The sequence below is a fragment of the Mustela nivalis genome, assembly GCF_964662115.1.
Source record: "Mustela nivalis genome assembly, chromosome: 9".
NCBI lineage: Eukaryota > Metazoa > Chordata > Mammalia > Carnivora > Mustelidae > Mustela > Mustela nivalis.
The window spans coordinates 80,643,054-80,670,796 of NC_139028.1; the positions used below are offsets into that span (position 1 = coordinate 80,643,054).

Below are 27,743 nucleotides of genomic sequence, written 5' to 3' on the forward strand. Positions count from 1 at the left end.
CGCGCGGCTCGCGCTGGCGTCCGTCGGGGGCCGGGCTGATGATTTGCGTGTGCTAGGCGGCCGGGGCGCTGTGGAGGACGAGGACGACCTGCCAGAGCTGTCCGACAGCGGTGACGAGGCCGCCTGGGAGGATGAGGACGATGCCGAGCCCCCCCACGACAAGCAGCAGACCCCCTGCCTGTTCTGTGACAGGTTCGTCCGCCTCCGGGCCAGGCGCCACCCCTCGGGTCCCCGCGCCCGGTGCGTCCGGGGGGTCCGTTCGTCCGAAGCCCGGCCCGAGCGGCCCACGAATCCTTGAGCCCTGGTGTGGAGTGAGGGTTTGCTGAGAAGGAAGCACCGTGCTCTAGAGGGAAGAGCCGTGCCCTGGAAACCACGTTATTCTAGCTTCTCTTCCGCCGGCCTCAGTTTCCCCGTGCGCGGACTCTGAATCTGTGGTTCCCAAGTCTAGCGGGGCGCCCTGGTCTCCTGAGACTTCAAAGGATGCTCAGCCCGGCGCCTCCGCCCTTCCAAATGAGGCGTGGGACCTGGGAATCTGACATTTTTAGAAAGGCATTTTCTGAGATGATTCTAATGAGATCAGTTTGCCAGTCACTAAGCCAGATCATCCCTCAGGGCCCTGCCAGCTTTATCGCTCTATAATTCATTAATGAGGACGGAGCTTCTCAGGTGTACTATTTCCACTTGAGCCATCTGAAGAATCCCCTTTCTTAGGTAGGGGCTCGCCATCTCTTGAAGGGAAAGAAACCTGATGCCCTTTTCACTTAGGGAGAAAGAAGCTATGGTATCAGTAACTCGTTTCAACAAAGGGTTTCTCGTATATCCAAATCCACGTTTTTCCACTTAAAATTCGGCCTTTTCATCTCAGGAAGCTTTGACTCTGGTCAGCCTTTTGGCAGTGGGTGTGAAAGAGGCCTGCTTGGCACGGGCCAGTGTTACTTGAACAAACATTTTCCAGTTTCCCATAAATCTAGGCATGGTGCTGATGGGTGGCATATTAGCTCCTCTTGATTCGTCCTTGTTCTCCCACGTAGCGCCATTTGCGTGGGTACAGAATGTCTACTACACTCCAGTGGTCCTAAAATAACGTTCATTGAGCGTTAGGGGTGTACTTCGTGGTAAGCCGTCTAAGTACAACAAGGTAAACATTTGTTGAAAACTAGCGGCTGCATAGGTGCTAGGTCTGCCGAGGAGATAGGTAGCTCCTTGCTGTGTGTTCCTATCTCCGGTATCAGTTTCACAGGTCGCCTAATGAAGAGGCTTGGTCCTCACAGTGTCTGTAACACAAGTACTTTCAGAACACTGCAAGGTCATCTTTGGAATAAGCACTTTGGGAGTATGCCAGCTGTACCAATTACATGTTATGCTTTATTTCTAAAAGCAGTCTGAGCTCTCACAGTTCAAAGCCGCTGGAAGCAGCATTGACACAGAGCAGAAAATCTGCTGTAGGGAGTTTTCATCTCTTGACAGAAACTATCAAAGGGAGTTCTCATCCTTAAAAGCTTTTTGATAAATTCAGTGCTATTATTTGGCAAATAAATTAACTTGGACATTTAAAATGTAGTTTGTAGGGTATACAAGGGGACACAGAGGTACTAATTCCCTTTAAAAATGCTGGGTCCCTCTCATCTTCAGGTATGTTTGCTTTTTCTTATTTGGATATAAAACAGGACTTAGCAGAAGTGGGGGGAGTGTGTATTTCACCTGAAATCAATATTTAGACTTTTGAGGGAACTGTTTCATGAAGTTATGGTTTGATTTTTCAGGTTATTTACATCTGCTGAAGAAACATTTTCACACTGTAAGTCTGAGCATCAATTTAATATTGATAACATGGTCCATAAACATGGTGAGTATTTTTTAGAATAAAGGAAATTTTAGTTGTGAAATTTAAGTTCAAACTTTGTATTCCTCCAGACCTTTTCTTTCCTACACAAGTTCAGTGTCATGAAAAATACAACAAAACCTCCCTTACGAAGTTTTTTTGACAAGTGGCCTTCGAAGGAGGACTAATTATAAATCATCATTTTAGATGAGATTCACTCTATTTAAGCTTATATTGACTGTACAACTAAAAGGGGGGAAGAAAGTAACCTTAGCATATGATTGCATTTTTATCATATTAGAATTAGGGAGAGCAAGGATAGAGGTGGACTTTGGAAAAGGAGGTGGGTCATTGTGAAAAAAGACAACTTACCAATTCAAAGCATATCATGAACTTCAGGACAAAAAGGTTGAGTTTGGTAAGAGTATAGAAAAAGGAGTGATGAAGTTAAGGTGGTAAACAAAATATTTAGATGATTCTTTTGAAACTTGTGTTTGAACATACTTCTCTTATAATTGAAGTCTACTCTTTCAAATGTATGCAAAAGAGCTACACTGTTCCACTAAAATTAACTAAATACAGGGTTGGTTTTTTTAGTCTCTGTATTTGCTATCATCTAGAAAAGACATTCAATGTGTGATAAAATGTTTTTTAAATCATAAATTCAACTGTGGCTGCTTTTATAAGACATGAGTGATTTATTGTTTTTTTTTTTGATGTGCATTTTTAAACTAAATTAGAATCATACTTTATAATTTTTTAATTTTTTTTACTTAACAAATAGAGGTTTTTATATGCTATTATGCTTATAAAACATCTTTAGTGCTGTTATGTTTCTCATAACAACATTTTTCACAACAAATAATACTCAGTTGGTTGGATATCCTGTTGCTTTTCCATGTTTTAAATGGTGCTTCATTTCTGGAAAGAGAACAAGCCTCATTGTATCTTAATTTATATCACTTAATGTAAAAGCTGGTGTATCATTTGAATACTACATGCCCAGGCAAAATTGTAATTTGGTAGGCACCTTAAAAATAGGGGATTTAGAGACTTTGGGCTCTAATACCAGCTGCTAAATACTTGTTAAAGTCTATAACCGAATTTTCCTGATTTGTATTGTTCTTACAAATGAAGATATGAATTCTAAAAATTAATTTCCTACTTTTTCAGAAATGCAAGAAAAACATTAGAAATTGTTATCCATGTGGCTGTTTCTCAATCAAAATACTCAGAAGTTTTTGTGTTTTTTTGTTTTGTTTTGTTTTTTGTTTTTTTCTTAAGATTTTATTTATTTATTTGACAGAGAGAGATCACAAGTAGATGGAGAGGCAGGCAGAGAGAGAGAGAGAGAAAGGGAGGGAAGCAGGCTCCCTGCTGAGCAGAGAGCCCGATGTGGGACTCGATCCCAGGACCCTGAGATCATGACCTGAGCCGAAGGCAGCAGCTTTAACCCACTGAGCCACCCAGGCACCCCTCAGAAGTTTTAAAGTTGCTATTTCTAATTCTTAATGAGAAATTCAAAATATTTAAAGTTGTAGTTTAGAGAACAGAAATATTTTATTATCTAATCAGAGAAGCCTCTATAGAATATGTCATTTAAACAAAATGCATATTAAAATAGGTGAATTATCTTTTTTTTTTCCTCATTAGGACTTGAATTTTATGGATACATTAAGCTAATAAATTTTATTAGACTCAAGGTAAGTCAGTAGCTTAATTTACAGTTTTGTTTGGAAACTAAAGAAATACCACAGTTCCTGTTGGGCTGTTGATTTTAGAAGAATACAAAGAACTGCTATGTAATCATACTGGGGTAATCATGGACATTAGGAACTAGTACAACATAACAAGCACCAAGTAAATGAATACACACCATGCTTAGTAAGGTATCATTTTTAACTATGTCCAAGAGGTGAATTGGTGCTATGTGAAAAAAATAATTCAGTGTCAGATAATACTGATAACACAGGATTTCCCTGAATCAGAAATAATTACTAGTGTGATTTCAAGTACTGTGGTTGTTTTTTTGTTCTAGTTTTCAGATACTTAGTCCTTTTTTTGCTTCTATTCCAATGAATGTTTATGATGCTACTTCCCCCAAATCGAAACAATAAAAAGGTGCATTGAAACCATATTGCTTAATCTAAGCAATCATCCAGTCAAGTTAATGAAAGGACAGGTGAAGCATAGACTCCTTAAATACAGATTTTTTTGTGAGGTAGACATGGTTCCCTTTTTTTTTTTGCTTAGTTTCTCTACTTTTTGCTGGGCGGGGGTGTTGTGACTATATACAATGAAAAAACATGCAATTAATTTTACATCCAGAATCCTACAGTTGAGTATATGAATTCCATATACAACCCAGTGCCTTGGGAGAAAGAAGAGTATTTGAAGCCAGTATTAGAAGATGACTTATTACTTCAATTTGGTAAGATGAACCTACTGGGTCTTCTTTAACACAGGGTCATTTATAATGGCAAATGGTGGTTAAGTTTTCTAAGAAAATATATCATCTCCTTAATTCTCTAAAAACTTTACCAGGTAGTTGGTTTCAGTACGAAAGCTGTTTGATAGTTACAGTGACCATTACTAGAGAGAAATTTAGAGGTAGAAGTTTGTTTTAATACTGTATATAAGGTGTTCTGAAAATAGGGACTCTTGAGAAAATAATTTTTTTAAAGATTATTTATTTATTTATTTGACAGAGAGCGAAAGAGGGAACACAAGTAGGCGGAGTGGGAGAGGGAGAAGTAGGCTTCCTGAGAAGCAGGGAGCCAGATGTGGGGCTCGATCCCAAGACCCTGGGATCAGGACCCATGTGGAAGGCAGATGCTTAACCACTGAACCACCCAGGCACCCCAATAATTTTTAATTGTAGACTAATTTTTAGTCTACTAAAATTGACTACAATTTTAATTTAGCCAACTTAACTAAAATTAACTGAGTTTTTATTTTTAATTAACCAAAATTTTTAAATCTACTGATTCAAAATCATTTTTTAATTTTTTTCTGCTTCAACGTAACATTAAAGTAGTTTTAATAATATTTGCTGCTTTTGTCTGATGCATTTAGATCAGATAATTGACTTAATTTAAGACACCTAATTTACTGAGATTTTGTTTTGATGCAAAACAGATTCCACTTGAATTTCCAAGGGCTCATCTACATACATTAACTCTACAGCCTTCCTTGTGGCAGGGCTACTTTCATTTCTTGACTATAGCTTTCTTATTTGCTCTGTGCATTCATTCATTTCCTATTTTACTCTTTTTAAGATTTATTTATCTGAGAGAGAGAGAGAGTGAGTGTGTACATGTGAGTGGGCGGAGAGATTAAGGGAGAGAATCTCAAGCGGAATTACTACTGAGTGTGGAGCTCAAGGTGGGGCTTGATCCCAAGACCCATGAGATCATGACCTGAGCCGAAATCAGGAGTCAGGCTCTTAACTGAGTGAGCCACCCAGGCACCCTAGCTCATTCCTTTCTTATTAAACAAGGATCTTAGGAAAATTCTATTGGCTTCTTATAGATACTTTATTGTTATAACTTATCAGGGTTAATACTTTTTTTTCCCCTTATTTATACTGTATTTAGATGTAAAGCATTTGCTTTCTTCAGGTCAGTAAGACCATTCTAAAAGGACATGTCCCTTCACATACAGAAGTTTGACAATGTGGACTTGAGCAGTTCTCTGATTAGTGAGAGCTGTAGAAAATGAGTAGAAAACTACTCATTTCCTTGAGAAGGACAATCATTAAGTTGTATGGTACTGTGATGTAGTAGTTAGGACCTTAATGTTGGATTCAGGAACTGTTTAACCCTGGACAGAACTTTTTGTTACTAAGTTTTCATCTGAGATTCTTTCTGGCTCCAAAATCTGGTGAGTCCCGGGTTGATTTTTTCCCATTTTTAAAAATTCTCTCTAATCTCATTTCTCCCCAGAGTGAACAAAGTGATCTCTTTGATAAATGACAAAGTGCCCACTAAGTGCTCTTCATGACTTCCTAAATTCAAAATCATCCAATGAACACTCATTGGTTAAAAGTGGTACATCAAATGCCTTAGAAACATGAAGAAATGACTCCTTTCCATAAGGAGGCCACAGTCTTAAGAGTATTTTGTTTTTAAATGTCTGTCTTGCATTATAAGGTCAGATATGATAAGTTTTGTGAGAAGTAGAAAAGGTAGTATTGTTCAGAAGAGGGAGAGGTTATATCAACAGATATTTGTTGTATGCTGGTCACTGTGGGTGCAGATCAGTATGAATCTAACTCTCCAACAGGAATATTAAGTTAATTTCCTTCAGCTTTAATTTGTAAAAAGGTGGTAATGACACCTTATAGAATTGTTGAGAAGATAATGCATATTAGTGCAGTACCTGTCAGAGGGTTAACTGCTTAATAAAGGAGAATTTATTGTTACTAGTAAATAAATAAGGTCTACAGGAGTTTGGAGGAAGAAGCCACGACTGGAACACTCAAAGAGGCCAGTAAAAAAGGGAGAACTTGAACTGGGCATGTCCTTGAGTGTGCTGCCTGCGTTCTCTCAAATAGTGCTCCTAGCCCTTGGTGGAGAGAGATGGAAGAGAAGGGCATTGCTATCTTGGCTCCAAGCTTATTGACCTCTGTATCTCCACTGCCTTTCAATAAATATTTATCAAGCATCTGCTAAGTATTAGGCTTTGAGGATTTAAAGATGATCGAATTAATAAAAAAAGATGACTAAGAAAATAAACAATGCAAGTATAGTGTAAGGGGGGCCAAGTAGCTATAAGAGAGAAACCTGGTAAACATTAGCATAGCCAGATAATCACATCAGTGATAAATCACGTTGATGTTATAAACTCTTTATGATGTGTGATGACACTTTCCCTCTAGTCTTCCTCCCCAAAACCAATAACCTCAGTCTAACCATGAAAATCCATCAGACACACAAAGTAAGGGTCATTCTACAAACTACCTGACTAGTACTCCTCAAAACTATCAAGGTCATCAAAAACAAGAAACATCTGAAAAATTGTCATAGCTAAGAGGGGCTTAAGGAGATATGACAACTGAATGAATTATAGTATCCTGGATAGGCTCTTGGGATAGAAAGGGGATGTTAGGAAAAACTAATGAAATCTGAGTAAATAAAATGAGGGCTTTTTTTAAATACAATGTAATATTTGGAAAATATTCCACAAAGTGTCAGTATTCTTTTATAAACAAAGAACCTTTAAACTTTGAGGGACAAAGGATCAAACACTTGATAGAACAATAGGAAAAAGTACAGATGAGACAGTTCACCAGAGTTCAAAAGTAGCCCAGCAGTGAGATACCTTTTATTACCTATCAGACCAGTAAATATTTTTAAAATATGACGTATTTTGTTGACAGAGAAGGTACAGGCACTGTGATACATTGCTAGTAGAATGCAAATTTGGCAACACCTAACTACAACTGAATGTGCCCTTTTTAACACAGCAGTTTCACAGATAAGAATCTGCTCTGAGGGTACACGTCCAACATTCTGAAAATACATGTACACAAGATTATTCAAGGTAACATTGTAATTTCTAAATATTGACAACAGCCTAAGTGCTCATACATAGAAGAGTAGTTGAGTGAACTCTGGTAGGTCCACACCATCTATTAAAACAACAACAACCACAACCCAAGTTCTCTGAACTGATAGAGTGATTTCCAAGACATAAGGTTAAATAAGAAAAGGCAAAGCTCAAAGGAGTATCTATGGTATGATATTCTTTTCATGTAAGAAAGGAAGGGATTTGAGAAAATGCGTGTGTCTGCTCATTTGTGCAAGAGAAATACAATAAAGATAAACTAGAAACTAAAGAGAGCAGTTACGTATGGGGTTTAGTGGGACAGCGATAGAAGGGCACAGTAGGGTAGACGTAACAGGGATAATGGGGGAGTGACATTTCTTGTAGAATGTACCTTCTGTATAGCCCCCACTCTTAGGACAGAAGTATTATTTCTCATAGCCTTCATGTAATTTAAAAAAAAAAAAAACCAATAAAGCAACCAGGAGGTATATGGGTAGTGGTGGTGCAAAATGGAATAAAAACACTAACGAATGAACTCAGCTGTATTAACACAGGACTAATGTAACTGCTGAAGGGGGGTGGGAAGGAAAGAGTTGTTTGAGTCACTAAAATCTTGACTGGATATTGCAAAAGAGACTACATAAATTCTGTGATCTAGTCAGTAAAGGTTTTTCTCGTAAGGTTTGAGCTAGCAATTCTGCGATTATGTATTGTCTGTAATAGTATGGACAAGTAAGTAAATATATTATGGATAATAAGAGCTAGGTTTCTCACTGTTGGGAAGGAGGTGTCAGATAAGGAAGTACAGAAGGATGAAATGAGTCCTGTAGTGATAGATTGGAATCAGAGGTATCAGTATCAACTCAGTTTTCAATATACATGCACATAGGTATGGGAATACAGGTGTCTGTGCATGTGTGGGTCAGTATACACACATGTATTTCCTGGCTCTGTTGAGAAAGCTTAGAAAAACCCCAGTAGCTGTAAACGTGCCTATTGCCCAGATTTTAACACCATTGTCCAATAAAAAATTTTTAAAAAGTTTGGAGAAGTGATTGATTCCATGGATGGCATAGGGCGATAAAAGATGAGTCTGGAACAGTTTGCGCCACAGAGTAAGGAAGTGCTTAAAAAGAAAAGGTGGGGGGGTGGGGGTGGGAAGAGGGGACTTACACGAGAATACAGGAGCCAACGTGAAGGACTCTTCATGGCCAAATCTGGAGTAATTTGAGGAACACAGTGATAGTGTTGGGTTTTAGCTCCTAGGATAGTAAATATACCTGAATTCATACCGATGTAATCAACTAAATAAATATATGGAGAAGGAGCAGCTCAAACCTAGAGCTGCTTTTTTAGAAGGGAAGAGAGAAAATGACCATTATGCAAACACCGTAGTAATAACTTGCAGAAAAGATGCACCAATGGATGCTAAGATCAGTGGGTAAAAATTTTTTTTTTTTAAGATTTTATTTATTTATTTGACAGGCAGAGATCACAAGCAGGCAGAGAGGCAGGCAGAGAGAGAGGAAGCAGGCTCCCTGCTGAGCAGAGAGCCGGATGTGGGGCTTGATCCCAGGACTCTGAGATCATGACCCAAGCCGAAGGCAGCGGCTTAACCCACTGAGCCACCCAGGCGCCCCAAATGTAAATCTTTTTTTTTTTTTTTTTAAGATTTTTTATTTATTTATTTGACAGAGAGAGATGACAAGCAGGTAGAGAGGCAGGCAGAGAGAGGGAGGAAGCAGGCTCCCTGCTGAGCAGAGAGCCCGATGTGGGGCTCGATCCCAAGACCCTGGGATCATGACCTGAGCCGAAGGCAGCGGCTTAACTCACTGAGCCACCCAGGCGCCCCCAGTGGGTAAAAATTTAATATGAAATAGGATTTGCATAGTTCAGAATATCTCCCCAAGAAATTTTATTTATTTTTTTATTTTTTTAAAGATTTTATTTATTTAATTGACAGACAGAGATCACAAGTAGGCAGAGAGGCAGGTAGAGAGAGAGAGAGAGAGAAAGAGAGAAGCAGGCTTCCTGCGGAGCAGAGAGCCCGACGCAGGGCTCGATCCCAGGACCGTGAGATCCTGACCCGAGCCGAAGGCAGCAGCCCAAACCACTGAGCCACCCAGGCGCCCCTCCCCAAGAAATTTTAAATACAAAGGAGATGTTAACTTTTCCAGCAGACACTCCCACACTGACTGATCAAGGTTAACATCACCATTAATAAGTACTATTGACACCTTGGAAAAACGCACCAGGATACAACATCATTTTTCTGCTGTACTTTATTCCAATAATGAAAAAACATCAGACAAACTCAAGTTGACAGACTGACTGTTAAATCAGTACTCTACGGGAGTGTCAGATACAGTTTTTGGGTCCACTAGTCTAGAAATAGTTCAAGGTGTTGGATATTTTAGTTGTGATCTCTTAGATGTTTTTGAATTTCTCTAATTCATCAGTCATTGATAGGGGTGTATTTACATTTCTATGACTGAAGAATTATCTGTTTTTGCCTTTTAATTCTATCAGTTTTTGTTTTTGTTTTTGTTTTTGTTTTTTTGGTTTTCGGGTTTTTTTGGTTTTTTCTTTTTTTTTAATTTTTAATTTTTTATAAACATATATTTTTATATCAGTTTTTGTTTTTGTGAGGTTTATACTCATTTATAATTGTGATGCCTTCTTGATGAATTGACTGTCCTTTGTGGTAGTTCTCAGCTGCCAAAATGAAGATGTGAACCTCCAGAGACAGAATGTAGATATGGAAATTCATCTTCCTGAATATGGTTTAGAACTTTGAATTAGACTTTTATAAATTGTAGTTATGGATCTTAATGTTGACTGAATCCTTTCTCCTTTCCAATGTTTCCTTTATATGATTATCTACATATTATTAATGTTGAAAGATTACTCTTTTATTGCAGCAGAAAGCAAACATAGAAACTTGCTGAAACAAAGAAATCAATTTCTTTGTTCAGTTCTCATCTGTAATTTAGACCAACAAGCTGGCTTGTAAACAGTTTGAAGAAGTTTGAAAATGAGCTGTAGTAAGAAGTAGAAAATATGGTGTACTGTCCTTAACATATTTTGTTGTTCTCATTAATTTTTGGTGAAGTAAACAGCAAATGAATCTATAGTTGTTTTAAAACAGTGATTCAGTATTCTGCCAGACTAATTGGAGATTAGTGGCATGTTGTACTAGTGCTGTTAGAAGAAGTTCGATGTAGGCTCTAGTCTCTAAGTTGTATTCTCATGTATTTGTTAAGCTTAGTTCTTTTTTCTCAACTCTGTGTCACAACTGAAAACTGAATATGGAAAAATAAAGCCATATTTCTTCCAGTGCTGTACTGAAGAGAAAATATATCTGCATCATTTTTATTGTTTTAAAGTTGATCTGAAGGTTAATTGGACTGATTAATAGACACTGTGATTTTGACCACAGTCACTAACTCCATATATTAACTTCTGTTTGCAGAGTTCTTAGCTCTTCAGTGGAAGTTAATGAGTTTATACATCAAGACTTAAAGTTAAGTCTTTTGATATTAGGAATTAGGATGTCATAATACCAGCAATAAGACATTGGTGTATAGATTACACTACCCATTACCTAGGATAAAAAAGTTACTGAATGTATAGAATTCTTTTGTACACACTGTCCTTAGTGAATATCTAAATGAATGCCTGTTATTCTATAGATAAAGACTCAGAGTCTGAGAAGGGAACTAGTGTGGTGGAGAATATGAGCTGGGAAGGCAGGCATGGGTTGGTATCTTGGGTTTTTTTTAATTAAATCACCAAATGACTTTGGGCAGCTCTCTTAATTTCTCTGAAATTTATATTTCCCATGCCTTAAAATAGGGATAAATATTTATATCTTAGGTTTGAGGAAGAAACAAGATGTAATGTGTGTACTTGGAAGAAATCTGGTGATCAATACATATAAAGGGGGCGCTTGGGTAGCTCAGTGGGTTAAAAGCCTCTGCCTTCAGCTCAGGTCATGATCTCAAGAGTCCTGGGATCGAGCCCGGCGTCGTCGTCGGGCTCTCAGCTCAGCAGGAAGCCTCCTTCCTCCTCTCTCTCTCTGTCTGCCTCTCTGTCTACTTGTAATTTCTGTCTGTCAAATAAATAAGTAAAACCTTTTAAAAAAATAAATGTTAGGGCTTTTTCCTTCCATTTTTTTGCTTCTTCCTGAGTTTGGTTCAGTATAATTAATGCTTTAATATATGGTTAATTTAGCCACCTAATGAAAAAGTTAGACTAACAGAATGCTCTTTAAATTTAAATGGAAACAATTTGGATATTAAAGTTTTATTTAACTAGAAGTACTTCTACAACTATTTCTCAGTTGGCTGCATAATAGGCCCTTATTATATATTTATTGATAATATGTTTATATTTGCTTCATTGTCAGAAGATGGCCTGATAATAATGTCCATTTATTTCTTAGATGTAGAAGATCTTTATGAACCAGTGTCAGTCCCATTCTCATACCCCAATGGACTCAGTGAAAACACATCTGTTGTTGAAAAATTGAAACATATGGAAACCAGGGCACTGTCTGCTGAAGCTGCATTAGCTAGAGCACGTGAGGATCTGCAAAGAATGAAGTAATTTATCAATCTTACAGAATATTAGTTATTTAGAACCCCCAATAATACTGCTAATAATAAGGTGGAATATGGTAAAACATTCCATGTATTGGAAAGTACAATGTAGGTATTTAATTTTAAATTTATTTTAAGTTAATTAATGGTATGCAGCATTTTTTATGTTATAGTTGATTAACAGAATTTTGTGGTTTTGCCTGTTTTCCATTCTTTGTAATTACTTTTGTGCTTACAGTTATTGTTCTAGGAGTGTTGTCCTCTTGAGTGCTTTTGTTCTTTGATATTGCCTTCCTTTGAATTACTTGGTAATTTAATAGAATCTAATAGATTTTTCCACTTACTTTTTTTCTCCTAGCCTTTTAAGGGGGAGTAATTAATATTTTTTTAGGTTTGGGGACAATATGGTGTTGAAATTTTTGTTTTTAAAGAACCAAAGTGTAATTATGTAGTATTAGAAAACAAGATACATAAGATGATTTTGCCCAGTGAGTAAATTAGCCTTCTGCTGGTTTACTTCACAGAATATACTTCACAGAATTTAATGTGCATGTGAATCACTTGGGAATTTGTTACACTGTACATTCTGATTCGGAGGTCTGAAGTAGGGCCGGAGATTCTGTATTGCCCAAAGTATAGCTTTAGCTGTTGGATTTTTTAAGTTGGTTGCCATTCCCTCAGTACCCATTTGATGGTTTGCTAGAATGTCCAGGGAACAAAATGTAGCTGACTGTGGTTCCCTTTCCTTTTTGAGATTTTATGCTGGTTAATCTAGTAACCAACAACAACTTCACTGTCTGTCCCCCCCTTAGCATCTCCCCCCATGCATACATTATAGATACTTAATATGTTGTCATCAGAGAGGGAATGGAGTTTTAGAGCTGCAGTGGGTGGTGGTGTAGGTAAATAATTCGTAATTTGGGTCAACTTTCTGCCCATATAACCCTTTGATGAAATATTGTGGTTTCAAAGAACATTAATAGTGTTGAAATATATCACACTGATTCATTCACCTAAAATAAGATTTTAGAACAATAGAAATAATAATATTGAATAAAAATAATATGGTTTTGTTCAGTTGAAAGGTACAAACAGCTATAATCTTCTGTTGGCAGTGTTTCTGTGGTTCGAAGAAGGCATGTTTACGTCCGAGTTTGCATATGCTGTTGCTTAAGATCCAGCAGGGGGAGCCTTCCGTTGCTTTCGAGAGAATGTTGAAATAGAGGCTCATCACACTGCATACCAGACTCCCTTCCCTTTCTTCTCCCTCAACCTCTAGCCTTTCCTTTTTTCATGGTCCAATAAACCTGTCTCAAGGGTGTATTTCAAATTGATTACAGACAATTTGCTCAGGATTTTGTGATGAACGCAGATGTCAGAACCTGCTCGTCATCTACTACTGCCATTGCAGACCTCCAGGAAGATGAGGATGGCGTTTATTTCAGCTCATACGGGCATTATGGGATACATGAAGAAATGCTAAAGGTTAGAAAAGAGCACAAAGTGCTCCAAATCTGTACTAAAGGAAAAACCGAATGAAACAAGTTCTTAGTATATATTCTGTAGGAGAACTGGGTTTTTTTGGTGTTTTCTTAGAACTGCTTTTTAAATCTCTTTGGTGCTTAATAGCGCATCTTGGGTTGAAAAGACTACAGGAGCACCACAGCCACTGTAAATTTGATTTAAGATCATTCTTAATCTTTATGAAATCTTTATTTTTGCTTGAAATAAAACATTGGAGAAAACTGCTGCTGGTTTTCATCTTCTCAAGAGCAACTATTAAATAGTAACAGATTATACATTTGCCTTTTAATGTACAAAGGGGATGATTAATTTTAGTGTTTTAAATAGTAATATTGACTTCGGTTTGGGCAAATAATTTTTTGGTAAAAAGTTAAATTGTAAATAATTTTTATAATTGTCATAGCATAACTTTGTTACATTTGAAATCATCGATATGTAGAATTTCCTAAATTGGTCAAATCAGGTTTTTAAATTTGGTTGGTTTTAATTTTTGTAATGATAATGTCCATATAAAATATACTTCTAGCCATACCTAGTAATTACACATTTGACTATGTATTATAGATTATAAAATAGTAACATCTAATTTTTTAATTTGGTAAAACTACAGTAGAACAAGTGTTGGAATGTAAAAAACTTCATGAAAGTGTTAGATGTTCATCTCTGTGAATTTTAGATGCCACTGCCTTTTCTTAAATACAACCAACAAAAAAATGCATTCCTAAATTCTTCCTCACAAGATTGTTTTATTTTGGAAAGCCTGGAGACCATGTTCCTCTGACAGATAGATTTAAAATAACCAGGGATATTTAATAATAACATGTATGTATTTTATTGAGTCAGGTTTGCAAGCTCACAGGGTGAAGGTCTCCTGATTAATAGTAATTGTAATTACTTGGGGTCTGTTAAAGCAGTGTCATGTCATTTCTTTAATAATGACATGTCACAGTCGGTTGTGCTTTTTGTTGTCACTTGGGTAATGGCATAGCATTATAAATAACAGTTATAAGTGATAAATTATTTTAAGTCGGAGTGAGTTTGTTTAAAAGAAATTGATTTACTCTGTTTTCTTTGTTAAAATTAATTTTATTGTGTCTAGAATTCTTTTTAAGGGGTTCACTTAAGCCCATGTTTGTCATTTTAAATCACTCCGTCAATTTAAATGCCATGAACCTTTAATGCCTTTAGTATGGAAATTGTGTGGGTTTTCAGACAGAAGGTTACTGAGACTCCCAAGTAGGTGAGACATAAACGTATCCTAGATACAGTCATCAGGGAAATCCATTTTGACTACTTATTTCCAAATGTCTGTCCTGGACATTTGTAGCTGTATATCCATAACTAGAGGATCTTTACACCTGGTCATATATCTTTAAGTCCTTTTGATTTACATATGGATTTAAGAAATTCCTTATGTTGATAACACCTTGAAGTTTTCAGTGCTACCTTTTCCCTTTTAGAGAATCGTTTAAGAATCCCTATTAATAGAATTTTCCATGCCTCACTTCCCATTAGCTGTTACACAATGTAATTACCTCTCCTTGGGAATGACTTGATTAAGTATTCATAAGAAGTAAGCATATATTCCATGCAAAAAGAACTATTTATCCAATTTATATTTTGCTAACTTACCTACTGTGGGTGAGTAGGAAATATTCTGTGTATCAAGCAATACTCTGTTTCTTATCAAAGCAATTCTTATCTCACATAATCTGTTTAAGGTTGTGTTATTACCACAATCTCATTTGATATTTATAGATAATTTAAAATTGAGAAACCATGGATAGGATTTATTTTTATCCTTAGAATTGGCCTTGCTTTTATTGGAAGAGTATTTGGATTTTTTGGTTGCTTAGTCTCAGGTATTTCAGTGATGGCATATGTTGTGCTTATAATTATAAATAAAGGTACTTTGTGATCTTACTTTCTAGAGTTCAGATGAAGATAACATTTTTGAATTCCAGAGATAACGGCTGATGGAAGGATGGATTACATGAACTTTCAAAATCCTTTGCCACTTTATCTTTTTGAAGAACAGTCATTCTTGACTAATGTTGTAAATCTGAGATGTATCATTCTTTTTTTCCAAGAAAAATATTGTTCATCCTGGTAAACATTTATCACAGATCATAGTACCATTAGATAATTTTTCTTTACTGCATTCTTCTGATTGTATCTTCATCCGACTCGTGCATTCCTTCTACCTTCATGAGCCCATACATTTAAAACATACTGTTATATATACATAAAATTCGTAGTATATACTTTTCTGTAGTCTCATTCTTAAATTTTTTCTTGTACTTGTAGGAATAATTCCATGGCACTTTACTAGTCTTAAAAAATGATGTTGCTTCTTAGTATTAGAGCTCTGATTATATTCTTTTGTGTTCTTTAGTTTTAATAGGCAGGTGAAAAAAATAATTTTTAAAATTTCTATTATCTTATTTTGTATTGAAGTGTTTGTGTTTTCTTAGAATACATTTTTACAAGTGGTTATGAGTGCTAGTCTTTTATTTGCTTGCATTTTCATTTTTAGTGTTTTTCCTTTCAAAACTTCATTGACTAAACTGAAGCTCTGCTATGCCCAAGGCACTCTGGTATACTTTGGATTTTATTGCACACGAATGAAAGCAGATGGATCTGTAAAAAGAGCCCGGATGAAGGACTGTAGTTGAGGGAGCAGCGGTGCATGGATTTAGGACAGGCGTTCGGGTGCTTGTGATCAAGTTGGAGCAGTGGTGAGGCAGTGTGGTTGGCGAGAGCTTTCTGAGTGACTGCCTCCTAGACTGATGTTTACCCACGAAAAATCACTGGCTGTAGTACAAGATGAGTATAAGAATGACAAATGTATGGAATGGTATACATTTTTTATATAAAGCAATTAGAAATAATTACATCAGAAAACATGGAATTAATTCTGCAGTTCCCCATTTTTTTATATCTTGTAATTAAGTAGAAAAACTTGGCTTTTAATTTGAGGCATTATATGGTTTGGGGGTTTTTTGGCCTAAAATTGTTTTTTGAAGAGTATGGATTGCATAAATTTTGATATCATAGTATTTGCTGTAACATTTCTTTTTACCTAGTGTGAAACCTAAAGCTGGAATTCCTATTCTATTTTTATTGTGCTCATTTTTATTTACTTGGCAGCAGAGGCCCTTACTGCTTAATTTGCTGTCTGTATGTGTCTCAGCTAAAGTAATTTAAAAGGCTTTATTCATGAACTAAAATAAATGTTCACATTTGATGCCTGCGTCAGTCTCAGGTCATGTGAGACTCCAGAGTGTAGAAGTCTCAAATGTGAGCTGCAGGGCTCAAATGATTTACCTTTGGGATTATAGGCTTTTAAGCATCATTTCCTACTACAGGCATTTCTAGAAACAAAACAGGATTATAAATCAGATATGTGCTGATCAGTGACTTTCTTAGAAAAAGCATACTCTGTGTGGCTTCATTTTTTATATGTAACCACAACTTTTAACATCTATCTGTTTTGGCTCTTTTTCTCCCATATTTTAACATAGCATTTTAACATTTAACCTAGTAGACTCCCTTTACTATACATTGTCAGGCTCTAGACTCCAGGCCCTATTTGATGGAGCGAAACATCATGTTCAGCTTCTGTTAGCTTTAATTATCAGTTGAAGTCTTGAAATGATAACACATATCAAGACAAAAATGTGTACATCTTTAAGAATTTAGACCTTATCCAACTTTCAGTAATTTTCTTTGTGTGTTGTTGGCATTTTTATTTTTTATTGTTTTCTTTTAGGACAAAGAAATTAAGCTTAGCTTTCCAAGCAAACTAGCAATGTGTGATAAAATAACAAATATCTTCCTAGAAATTTTATATTTTCAGTCTATCTTATAAACAGAATGTTTTTCTTTCTCCACTCTAGGACAAAGTACGAACAGAAAGTTACCGAGATTTTATATATCAAAATCCACATATCTTCAAAGACAAGGTGAGTAGCATTGGCTACAGAATTGTACCTTTCGCAAGGCTCTTGGGTGATAGAAGTCCTCATTTGGGTCTCATTGTGCTAGCAGTTGATTTAGTGTACTCTGGCTTTATTTCATGGGAGACTTTGATGACGCTTCTCTGTGGTGCAGAATCCTGATAGCAGAAATGCTGATTGGTGCCGTCAAACAGTCTACAGATTTTTTTTAAATTGAAATTCATTAATTACAGTGACATGGTTTAGGTAAACTTTACTTATCCAGATTATTTTGCTTAAACCATATTGTTGATGTACTGTTATTCCTGTGCATTTCAAATCTATCAGATAAGCCCTGTACCAAAGCATACTTTTAGTGATTAGTATGTGTTAATTAGTTAAAAATTAATAATTTTAAGAAATTATAAGTAGGATCAAATATTGTAAGGTAGAACTTAAGTGCTTTCTTTTAAGACCTCATCTACTCCTTTATAAGACACTTTGTGTTTTATATTTAGTCTTAATACCATTTCAGGTTTTTTCAAAGATGGAATTTCACACTTGGTGTGTGTGTGTGTGTTAGAAATTTTTGTTATTTGTATTTCCTCCCTTATGAATTGTTTTCCTTTTTTCTTCACTTCCTCCTTCCCTCCTTTTCTATGTTGGCATGTTTACCTAAAACTTCAGATTTTCTGTTTGTTCTTTTTTATGAAAATTAGTCCACTAATTTAGTAAAAAAATATTATCATTTCTGTTGCATATATACTTTGTTTGGGAATTTTCCCCCACCCTTTGCACTTCAGGAACATGTATATTGATAACATACCAGGTTTTTATAATTCCCCTTTCACCTTCATTTTAAAAGATAGATCTCAAAGGTTATTTTATAAGCTTTACATGATACTGCAGCAGTGGCAAGCAATCTTTATATTTTAAAAAATCCTTTTCCTTTCCTTAACTGAGTTAGACAGTTGGAAGTTATATGGTTCTCTGATATCTTCACCAAAGCATTACCTAATGAAAGGTTTATGACAGTATGTGTTTCTTTGTATTTACTGATCCCCTGTATACACAAATAGGTGATTTCATTTTCAAAATCTTGGTTTTTATCAGTTCTTTGTACTTAGCTTTTTTGTGTGCTTTTTACATGTTATTACAGCAGAGACTAAGAATTTTTTTATAGTTGTTATATTTATACCCAAGTGCTAGAACGATTTATTTAATATGTCCTAAAAACTATTTTGTTTCCCATGAAGCAAATGTGTTACTATTAAAAATTTTGCTTTATATTTGTAGGTAGACTGTGCCCAGATTTTTATTTTATTTTTTTCATTAATATATTGTAGAGAAATTAAGCATGTACTGGTCTGGGCATCATTAGTCCTGCCTGCCTTCTCAGGAACCAGATAAATAATAATTTTAGAGAAGTGGGTGATTTCCTTGGGCCTCATCTGTAAAATGAAATCATTTTAATCCCTTATGGTTTGAGATATTATGATTTTTTTTATTGCAAAAGCACTGTTTTTGAGCCATCTTTTCATATTACTTTTTTATATAAATACTGTAAGAATTACTTAAGTGAAAGTTAAGTTAGAAGCATCTTTTCCAGTAAATTTCCAAGACTCTACTGGAAATGCATAAATATTTGTAATTAGAAGATTATTTACTGAGAAATTAAGTAATTCTGAATATTTCTACATGTATGGAATGCATCTTAGTGATTCATAGACATACACAGTCACTTCTGCATCTCGTTTTTTATTTTAATGGTATTATAGAAATGTTATATATATTTGTTACACATTTTCAGACAAAATACATGCCCATGGAAAATAGATAATGTTTCAGTTATTTTGTGTTTTACTTACTGCTCCTACTGAAGATGTTAAATCTGCCAAAGTCAGAAAACAGCTTATTAATAATTCGGGACTGTTTTTCCTTAGCAGTTTCTCTAAAATGTTTTCATTTAAGTTAATCAATGTGTAATTAGTTTGGCTTCTCAAAAGCATACTGCAATGTAAAATATTATACCTATCAATTTTTAACTCCTTAGAACACTTTCATGGTTTAATTTCTGTAATTAACAATATTAAATAATCTAGAGCTTTCATATTTTTAAGTGATGTGGGATACTTTTCTTTATTATACTGTGGCTACAGATTTAGGAAATTTACTAGCATATATTTAAGTAGCATTTGATAATTTATATATTGCTTTCAAACATGTTGTGTCATTGTCACTGTACAATATGCCTATAACTAGGCAGGGCAAGTGTTTATCTCATTTTGCACATGTAGATATTTGAGACCAGTAGGTTAATTGACCTGCCCTAAAACAGGCAGCTAAAATAAAAACAAACCTGAGGGTTTTTACTCCTAGTTCGGTGCCCTTAAGCCTATGCCACTGCACTTGAAACACCATTATTTTAGGATAGAATGAATAATTAGAGTGGGATGCACTCTAAATTAATTATATTTTAATTGACATTATTTTTCATATTTAGTCATATGATTTTTGTGTGCCATGATAGAATATGTTCATAAAATTATTTAAATCTAATTCTTGTTTAAATGTATGAAATAACTTGTTTTCCTAAGTTTTATTAACATTGTTTTTGTTTGCTTTTATCTGTATTATGTAGACAAACTTTATACAACCCTAGCTTCTATATCATATTATGTAGTGCATAGTAGAGATTTATTTTTCAAAAAGGTGCTTATAATTACAAATGCGTTTCTTCCTTGCTTCTCTTTCTCAACCCCCCTTCTTGCCTTCTTTCCCCTATTCCTTTCTTATTATTGTTTGAATTCACAAACCTCCTGTGGAGGCCATATGGTTTCTCAGATTTAATTTAACTTTGGGTGGCATTTAATCGTGTTATCATGCACTCATAATTTCTATTTGTTATCCATTGAAGAAATTCACAGTTAAGTGCCTTCACTATGCTTTTGATTATTATCTATAGTTAAATTGATTCACTTTTTTTCTTCTCCTTTTTTTTCTTCAGAAAAAGGAATCCAATTCCTTCAACATTTTATAAAATAATGTTAGTTTATTCTGTCATCATTTTTACTTTCCTTTGATTATATTTTTAGTTTATTACCTAATTTTGAGCTAGGTGTAATAAGTAATTAATATATAACTAAAAATATATATTTTTTAAATTTTTTATTTTTTATAAACATATATTTTTATCCCCAGGGGTACAGGTCTGTGAATCACCAGGTTTACACACTTCACAGCACTCACCAAAGCACATAACCTCTCCAATGTCCATAATCCCACCCCCTTCTCCCAAACCCCCTCCCCCCAGCAACCCTCAGTTTGTTTTGTGAGATTAAGAGTCACTTATGGTTTGTCTCCCTCCCAATCCCATCTTGTTTCATTGATTCTTCTCGTACCCACTTAAGCCCCCATGTTGCATCACCACTTCCTCATATCAGGGAGATCATATGATAGTTGTCTTTCTCTGCTTGACTTATATTTTTTAAAATATAGCTTTAGAAGCAGATTGAACTATGTTTGCATGTTAGCTTTGCAAATTATCCACTTTATGATCCTGACCTGTACCCTTCTCTCTCTCTCTGAAACTTTCTCGTGTTCCTCATTTGCAAAATGAGCATTAAGACACACACACACACACACACACGTATGCATGTGTATATAAATTGTGTGTGTGTGTATATAGTGTTACAAAAGAACACATACTTTAATTGGAGTGTATAATATATATTCTTCTATACTAAGCTTTCTTTATTCAGCAACTTTCCTTAGAGATGATTCCTTACTAACACTGGCTCATATGTCCAATGTAAGAATGTCCATAAGTTTTAATTTTTAATACTAGAAACAATTCATTTAAAAATATAAAATACTTAAATTTGTTTTTAATATATGTAAGAGTACAATAATAAGATAAATTCCTAGCAGTAGACTTCCTGAGTCAAAAAAGATTATTTATACCTTAGATGGTATTAGTGCTGCCAGCCTGTCTTTCCATAAACAGTGTGTGACTGTTGATATTCCCAGTCACCATTACCAAATACTACAGTATCAAACTTCTAAATTCCACACTGACATTTTATTTTTAATTTTGAAATTTTGCAGATACTTTATTTCAGTGAAAGTTTCTAGGAACTTAGCACTTTTAACACGATTGTGTTACATATTTTTCCATTTTTATTTTATGTCATATATTTCAAACTAATGTACTGTAAGTATATATGCTACCTACTATAGTATTTTCTTGCTGTTGTGGTTAACACATTATATTTGTAACTTAAGAAGATGTTTTAGTTTTGTTTGCAATGACATGTAGTTTCCATCTTTAAATCCTTAACTTTTTTTGTTAAAGTAGCTAAGTTAAAATGTGGTGACTCAACTCAAACGGGGTACAGATTCTCTCCGGATGAAAGCATCTGGGCCTTGTCCTTCTTTGAGGAGCACAAGATAGGAGTCACAGAATAGTCAACTTTTGACAACTTTATTGCTTCAGTGAAAATCAAGCTGTTTAGATTTTCTCTCTTTTGGAGTCAGTACTAGTAAGTTATGTTTTCAAAATATAGTGGAATGAAGCACTCCATTCATAACAGTAAACAATACAGAAGATAAAATGCATATGAACAAACGTAAATAATGTGCAGGGCTAAAATGAAAAAAACTTTTAAATCTGAAGAACATGATAGTTAATTTAAACAAACTGAAAGCCTGTGTTCTTGAGTAGGAAAACTCAAGTTGTCCATTTTCCCTAAATTAACTTAGAATTTTTAGCCCAATCCCCATAAAAATACTAAGTTTTTTTAAAAAGCCTAGACAAGTTTATTCTCTTGTTCTTATGAAAAAAATAAATATACAAAATTTTCCAGAAAAAAATTTTTTTTGTGAAAAAAATTTTGTAGTGAGGGTGGCCCAGAGAGTGGACCAGCCTTACTAAGTACTAAAACATTCTGTAAAGCTTCTGTAATCAGTATAGTTACTGGCACATGATTATATAAACTAATGGAGCAGAATAGAAATCCAAAATATATACATAATTTTTACTTAATGCTCCAGGGTCCCATTCAGGTTGCTGTAACAAAAATACCATGAACTTATTAGTGGCTTGTAACAACAGAAATTTCTCACAGAAATTCCCAGAGGCTGGGAAGTCCAAGATCATGGCACTGTCTAATTCTGGTGAAGGCCTGCTTTGTGGTTCATAAAATGCCTTCTTCCTCCGGAGAGGAATCTGTCCTGGGGCCTCTTTTATAAGGGTACTAATTGCATTCGTGCGGGCTTTGCCCTTATGACCTAACTACCTCCCAAAGACCCTCGTTTCTAATACCATCACTTTTGGTTAGGATTTCAACATATAAATTTTGGAAGGACACAGATAATTCAGCAGATCTTAACAGTCACATATCAAATTAGTAAGGGAAACAGACTGTTTAATAGCATGTTGGAACAGTTGGTTAGCCATCTGAACAGAAGTAAGGTTGAAACCATACCTCTTAATATAAACTATGATAAAAACAGAGTATATTAATGAAACCATAAATATACCAGAAGGAAATGTATGAGGATGAAATAGGAAAGATGGGGAGGGTCAGTCTAATTAGGAAAATCCAGAAGGAAGCCATAAAAGACATGATTGGTGAGTTTTACTGTAAGTAAAGAATTTCTACATAACAAAAGTCACTGTGAGTGAATCAAAAGACAAAAATATATGCTAATGTGGGGCACCTGGGTGGCTCCATCAATTAACTGTCTGCCTTCAGCTCAGGTCATGATCCGGGGGTCCTGGGATCAAGCCCTGCATCAGACTCCATGCTCAACATAGAGTCTGCTTCTCCCTCTCCCTCTGCCCCTCCTTCTACTCATGCTCTCTTTCTCCCTCAGAATGAATATATTTTTAAAAAAACTTTAAAAATATAATCTCTCATAGCTACTAAAACAAGAGTTCCTTAAAAAAATATATGCTGAGAGAAACATTCCAGGTTTTATTATGGAGGTTTAATTTCCTTAACTTACAAAGAATTGTTGTTTGACAAGATTTGCAAAGAAAGTTTTGATTAGAAATTTGATAAGAAAAAACTTAACTGGAAAAATAGAGGAGGGGTATATAAGTAAATAGTTTCTAAACAAAGAACTACATATGGCTCTACAATGTAAGGAATGATGCTAAATTTCATGATAATGGAAATACATGTTTTAACTAGACCAGTATATTATTATTTTGTACTTGCAAGATTGGCAAATAGCCAAAAGTGTGACTGTATGTTCCATAGGCTATTTTCACCTGTAAGGACATCAGCACTTAAACATTACTGGTTAGATTGGCCCAAGGAAGAAAATTTATTTGATTATGTCTGCCATGATTACAAATATGTATATTCTCTCTGATATTTACTCATGTGTGAATGCAGTTGGTTATAAGGTTATTTATACCTTTGATTATCTTAGTAAAATTTCAGAAACTATCTAAATGTCCATCAGTAGAGAACTAGGTCCGTAGATTATGGTGCAGCCATAATACGGAATCCTATATGACTGTATGAGAGAAAGAAGTTCTGTAAATTGATACAGAAAGATCTCTACATTACATTGTTAAATACAAAAAGCAGTACGGAGCGAGGGCAGAAGGGGAAGGAAAAAAATGTGCATTTGCATAGAAAGTCTCTTGAAGGATAACTAAGAAATACAGCTTTTATATTTAAACTATTTGACTATATTACCTAGCTGAAGAATAAAATAATTCTTGAACAGTTTAAAAAATTCTTAATTCTTGTTCTGTTTTTCTTACAGTAACTTCCCATTACTCAGAATAAAATTCAAAAGTTCTGTGTGATATGGCCTTCTTAACCTCTGACCTCACCTCCACCTTTTCTCACCCAGCTTAGCCATTGGTCTGGCTTTGCCTGGTACTTCATGCCTTGCCTTTGATATCCTCCGTGGCCAGAAGACACTTCTCCAGATACTCTGCATAGTATACTCCTTTATTGCCTTCAGTTCTGTGCTCACATGTGGGGAAACATATTCACAGACCTATTTAAATTTCAAAAAAGATGTGTCCCCTCTTCCCTGCTCTAACCTCTACTCTGGTGCTTGAATTTCTTTGTAACACTACCACCTGACATTATTTTATATTTGTTCATTCATTGGTCTTCTCCACAAGAGAATCTCCCCTTCCTTAAGACGGGCTTGGTCTTGTCTGTGGCCGTATCCCATTACTGTGATCAATGCCTGCTCTTAACTGCACTAATATTTACAGAATACTGAAATCATTTCATATTTTGGGATAAGTGCATAGGATTTAGACCATCAATAATGAAAGACTTAAGGCCCTACAGTTTTCAGTAATTTCACAGAGTAGTATACCTCTGAGTACTTTGCCTTATGTGTGTCCTCAGCAATTTGTTTTTGTTTTTTAGTTTTTTTTTAAGATTTTATTTATTTATTTGACAGAGAGAGATCACAAGTAGGCAGAGAGGCAGGCAGAGAAAGAGAGAGGAGGAAGCAGGCTCCTGCCAAGCAGAGAGCCCGATGTGGGACTCAATCCCAGGACCCTGAGATCATGACCTGAGCCAAAGACAGAAGCTTAACCCACTGAGCCACCCAGGTGCCCTGTTTTTGTTTTTGCAGGTTTCACTATACAATCCTGAAAATAACATGCAATTCTTGATTTAGAAATAATTGCTTTTTACCTGTCTCCAGTATCATCATTTTTTTAAAAAAAAGATTTATTTTATTTATTTATTTGACAGAGATCACGAGTAGGCAGAGAGGCAGGCGGGGATGGGGGGGAAGCAGGCTCCCCACTGAGCAGAGAGCCCCGTGTGGGGCTCGATCCCGGGAACCCTGAGATCATGACTTGGGCCGAAGGCAGAGGCTTAACCCACTGAGCCGCCCATAGTGCTCCTCCAGTATCATCTTAAACTTTGATTCTTATTACCTTCACTAATGATAATGAGTATCATTTTTATTTTTATTTTTTTTACTTATTAAAGATTTTATTTATTTGAGAGAGAGAGATAGACAGAGATAGTGAGAGAAAGCACAAGCGGGGAGGAGAGGGAGAAGCAGGCTCCCCACTGGGCAGGGAGCCTGATTTGGGGCTCAGTCCCAGGACCCTGGGATCATGACCTGAGCCGAAGGCAGACACTTAACTGACTGAACCACCCAGGAGCCCCGAGGATCATTTTTAAAACTTATATTTTGAAGTTCTGAATTCTAGAAGCCAATGTATTTTTAATGTACCTGTGTTATTTAAATGAGTTGAGTATTTAATTTTGGATCTGGAGGGGATATGACAATATTCTACATCTAGGATTCCTTTATAAGCGTTTGTTAATTGTATTGGATCAGGCTCTTATCCTGCTTAAGTTAATTCCTGCCTTTCAAACTTGAGAAAGTTTATTTAGGCTAAAATTTAGAACTACTAAACCTAAATTAGAGCATACATACATACAGTAGGGAAATTATAAACAGAATACTTCCCTATGAAGTCTATACAAATTACGTATTTCATATAAAACATCTCTTAATTTACATTGTTGCATCTGATTGTGGCAGAATATAGCCAGATATGCTATTGAGAATGTAAAACAACCAGGGTGCTTGGTTGGCTGAAGCAGTAGAGCACAAGACTCAATCTTGGGATCATGAGTTCAAGCCCATGTTAGGCACAGAGCTAATATCCCCCTCCCCCCAAAATATTGTAATATCTTCAGGGTTTTTTTTTTTTTTAATAGAAATTATTACTATCATTGATTTGTAAAATTTTAAATTTTGTGGTCTGTTCCTTCCCAGTAATGTCATATATATAAATAAAACTTAAAATACTAGACCTTCTCAATAACATCTGTTTTTTTATTATACCAGGTGGTTTTGGATGTTGGTTGTGGAACTGGAATTCTCTCTATGTTTGCAGCTAAAGCTGGGGCAAAGAAAGTTTTTGGAGTTGATCAGTCTGAAATACTTTACCAGGCAATGGATATCATAAGGTAGATGTATTTTAAGGCTTGATTTAAGATTATTTTTAAATATGATGACTAATCCTCTTGTCTTTAATAGCTATCTGAAGCAGACTCAAGACATGTGTCTTTTAGTAAAAATTCATTCCAGAATAATAAGATTTTAGGTTAGATTGAACTAAGCATGTTTGAGGTATGAACAGTCATTACACAGTTCTCACTGATGACAATTATTTTTATACAATTTCTTATCTTTCCAATTATGGGTATAAATATGCTACTTATAATAATAACAAAATTAGAAATCGTTGACATAAAAGATAATATTGTCAGAGGACTCAACAAAACTGAATATTCGTTTCATATTCAGCAAATAGCAATCAGACTAAAGACTAAGGGTTATATTTTTTTCTTTATTGCAACACTAACATTTGTGCCTCCTTCAAATTAAAATAAGTGAATTCCGAAATGATTACAAACAAAGCAGAGGTGATTTAGAGTATCTCCTAAAACTTAATTTTATTCTCTAGAATATCTCCTCTCTTTGAGGAGTTAGGTTAATTGATCAAGGATTGACTTTACAATTGGCTTATGTCATAGTAAGATGGACTTTATTTGAACTATGGCTTAGAGAACTAGATTTCTTCAGCTGTGTTCTTAACAAAGCACCTTATACTTGGAACTTAGGAGTAATTTTCAGAGTAAATAACTAATAGGAGCTTCTCAGCAATTCTCTCCCCCGTGGCTCCCCCTGCTTTATTGAGATAAAATTGACATATAACATTGTGTAAGTTGAAGATATACAATGTATTGCTTCCATACCTTTGTGTATGCTACCGTTAACATTACCTAACACCTCCATTGCATCATGTTACTACCATTTCTTTTTGTGTTGAAAACATTTAAGATCTACTTTCTTAGGAACTTTCAAGTGTATAAACTTTTAAGTGTTTAAATACAATATCATTAACTATAATTACCTGCATACATTACATCCCCAACAGCAGTTCTTCAATGGTCCTCCCATTGATACTTCATGTTCTGTTTTCTTAAAATTGATTAATATTAATTCTTCCTTATTAGTATTAAATTTGAATGTAATTATGTAAGATGTTTAAACTTGTAGATGTTATTGTATCATGTAGAGTTTAGTGTCGTGGTTCAGAGTGCAAGGTTTGAGTCAGGATTGGTTTGAATCCTCACTCCTGCTTACCAGCTATTTGAACTTAAATTTTATCTAACCTCTTCGTCACCTGCTGTTTCACTGTCAAAATAATAATGAATACCTCACGATTATGAGCAAGGTAAGTTATAAGTAAGATACGCATATAACTCTTTGGCATGTTGCTTGGCCCAT

General features: G+C 35.3%; 1 protein-coding gene across 4 annotated transcripts in view; it reads left to right on the top strand.

The window, feature by feature from the left end:
- Positions 1-27,743, top strand: part of PRMT3 (protein arginine methyltransferase 3) — a 129,958-nt gene that overhangs the window by 715 nt on the left and 101,500 nt on the right. For 2 of the 4 annotated variants that reach the window (XM_082747368.1, XM_082747369.1), the window contains exons 2-9: positions 57-192; positions 1,764-1,846; positions 3,476-3,525; positions 4,151-4,253; positions 11,817-11,976; positions 13,314-13,458; positions 17,397-17,462; positions 26,295-26,416. In XM_082747368.1, coding sequence (XP_082603494.1) covers positions 57-192; positions 1,764-1,846; positions 3,476-3,525; positions 4,151-4,253; positions 11,817-11,976; positions 13,314-13,458; positions 17,397-17,462; positions 26,295-26,416 — 865 coding nt within the window. The remainder of the gene's footprint in view (positions 1-56; positions 193-1,763; positions 1,847-3,475; positions 3,526-4,150; positions 4,254-11,816; positions 11,977-13,313; positions 13,459-17,396; positions 17,463-26,294; positions 26,417-27,743) is intronic. The other 2 variants (XM_082747370.1, XM_082747371.1) reach the window with 2 other exon arrangements.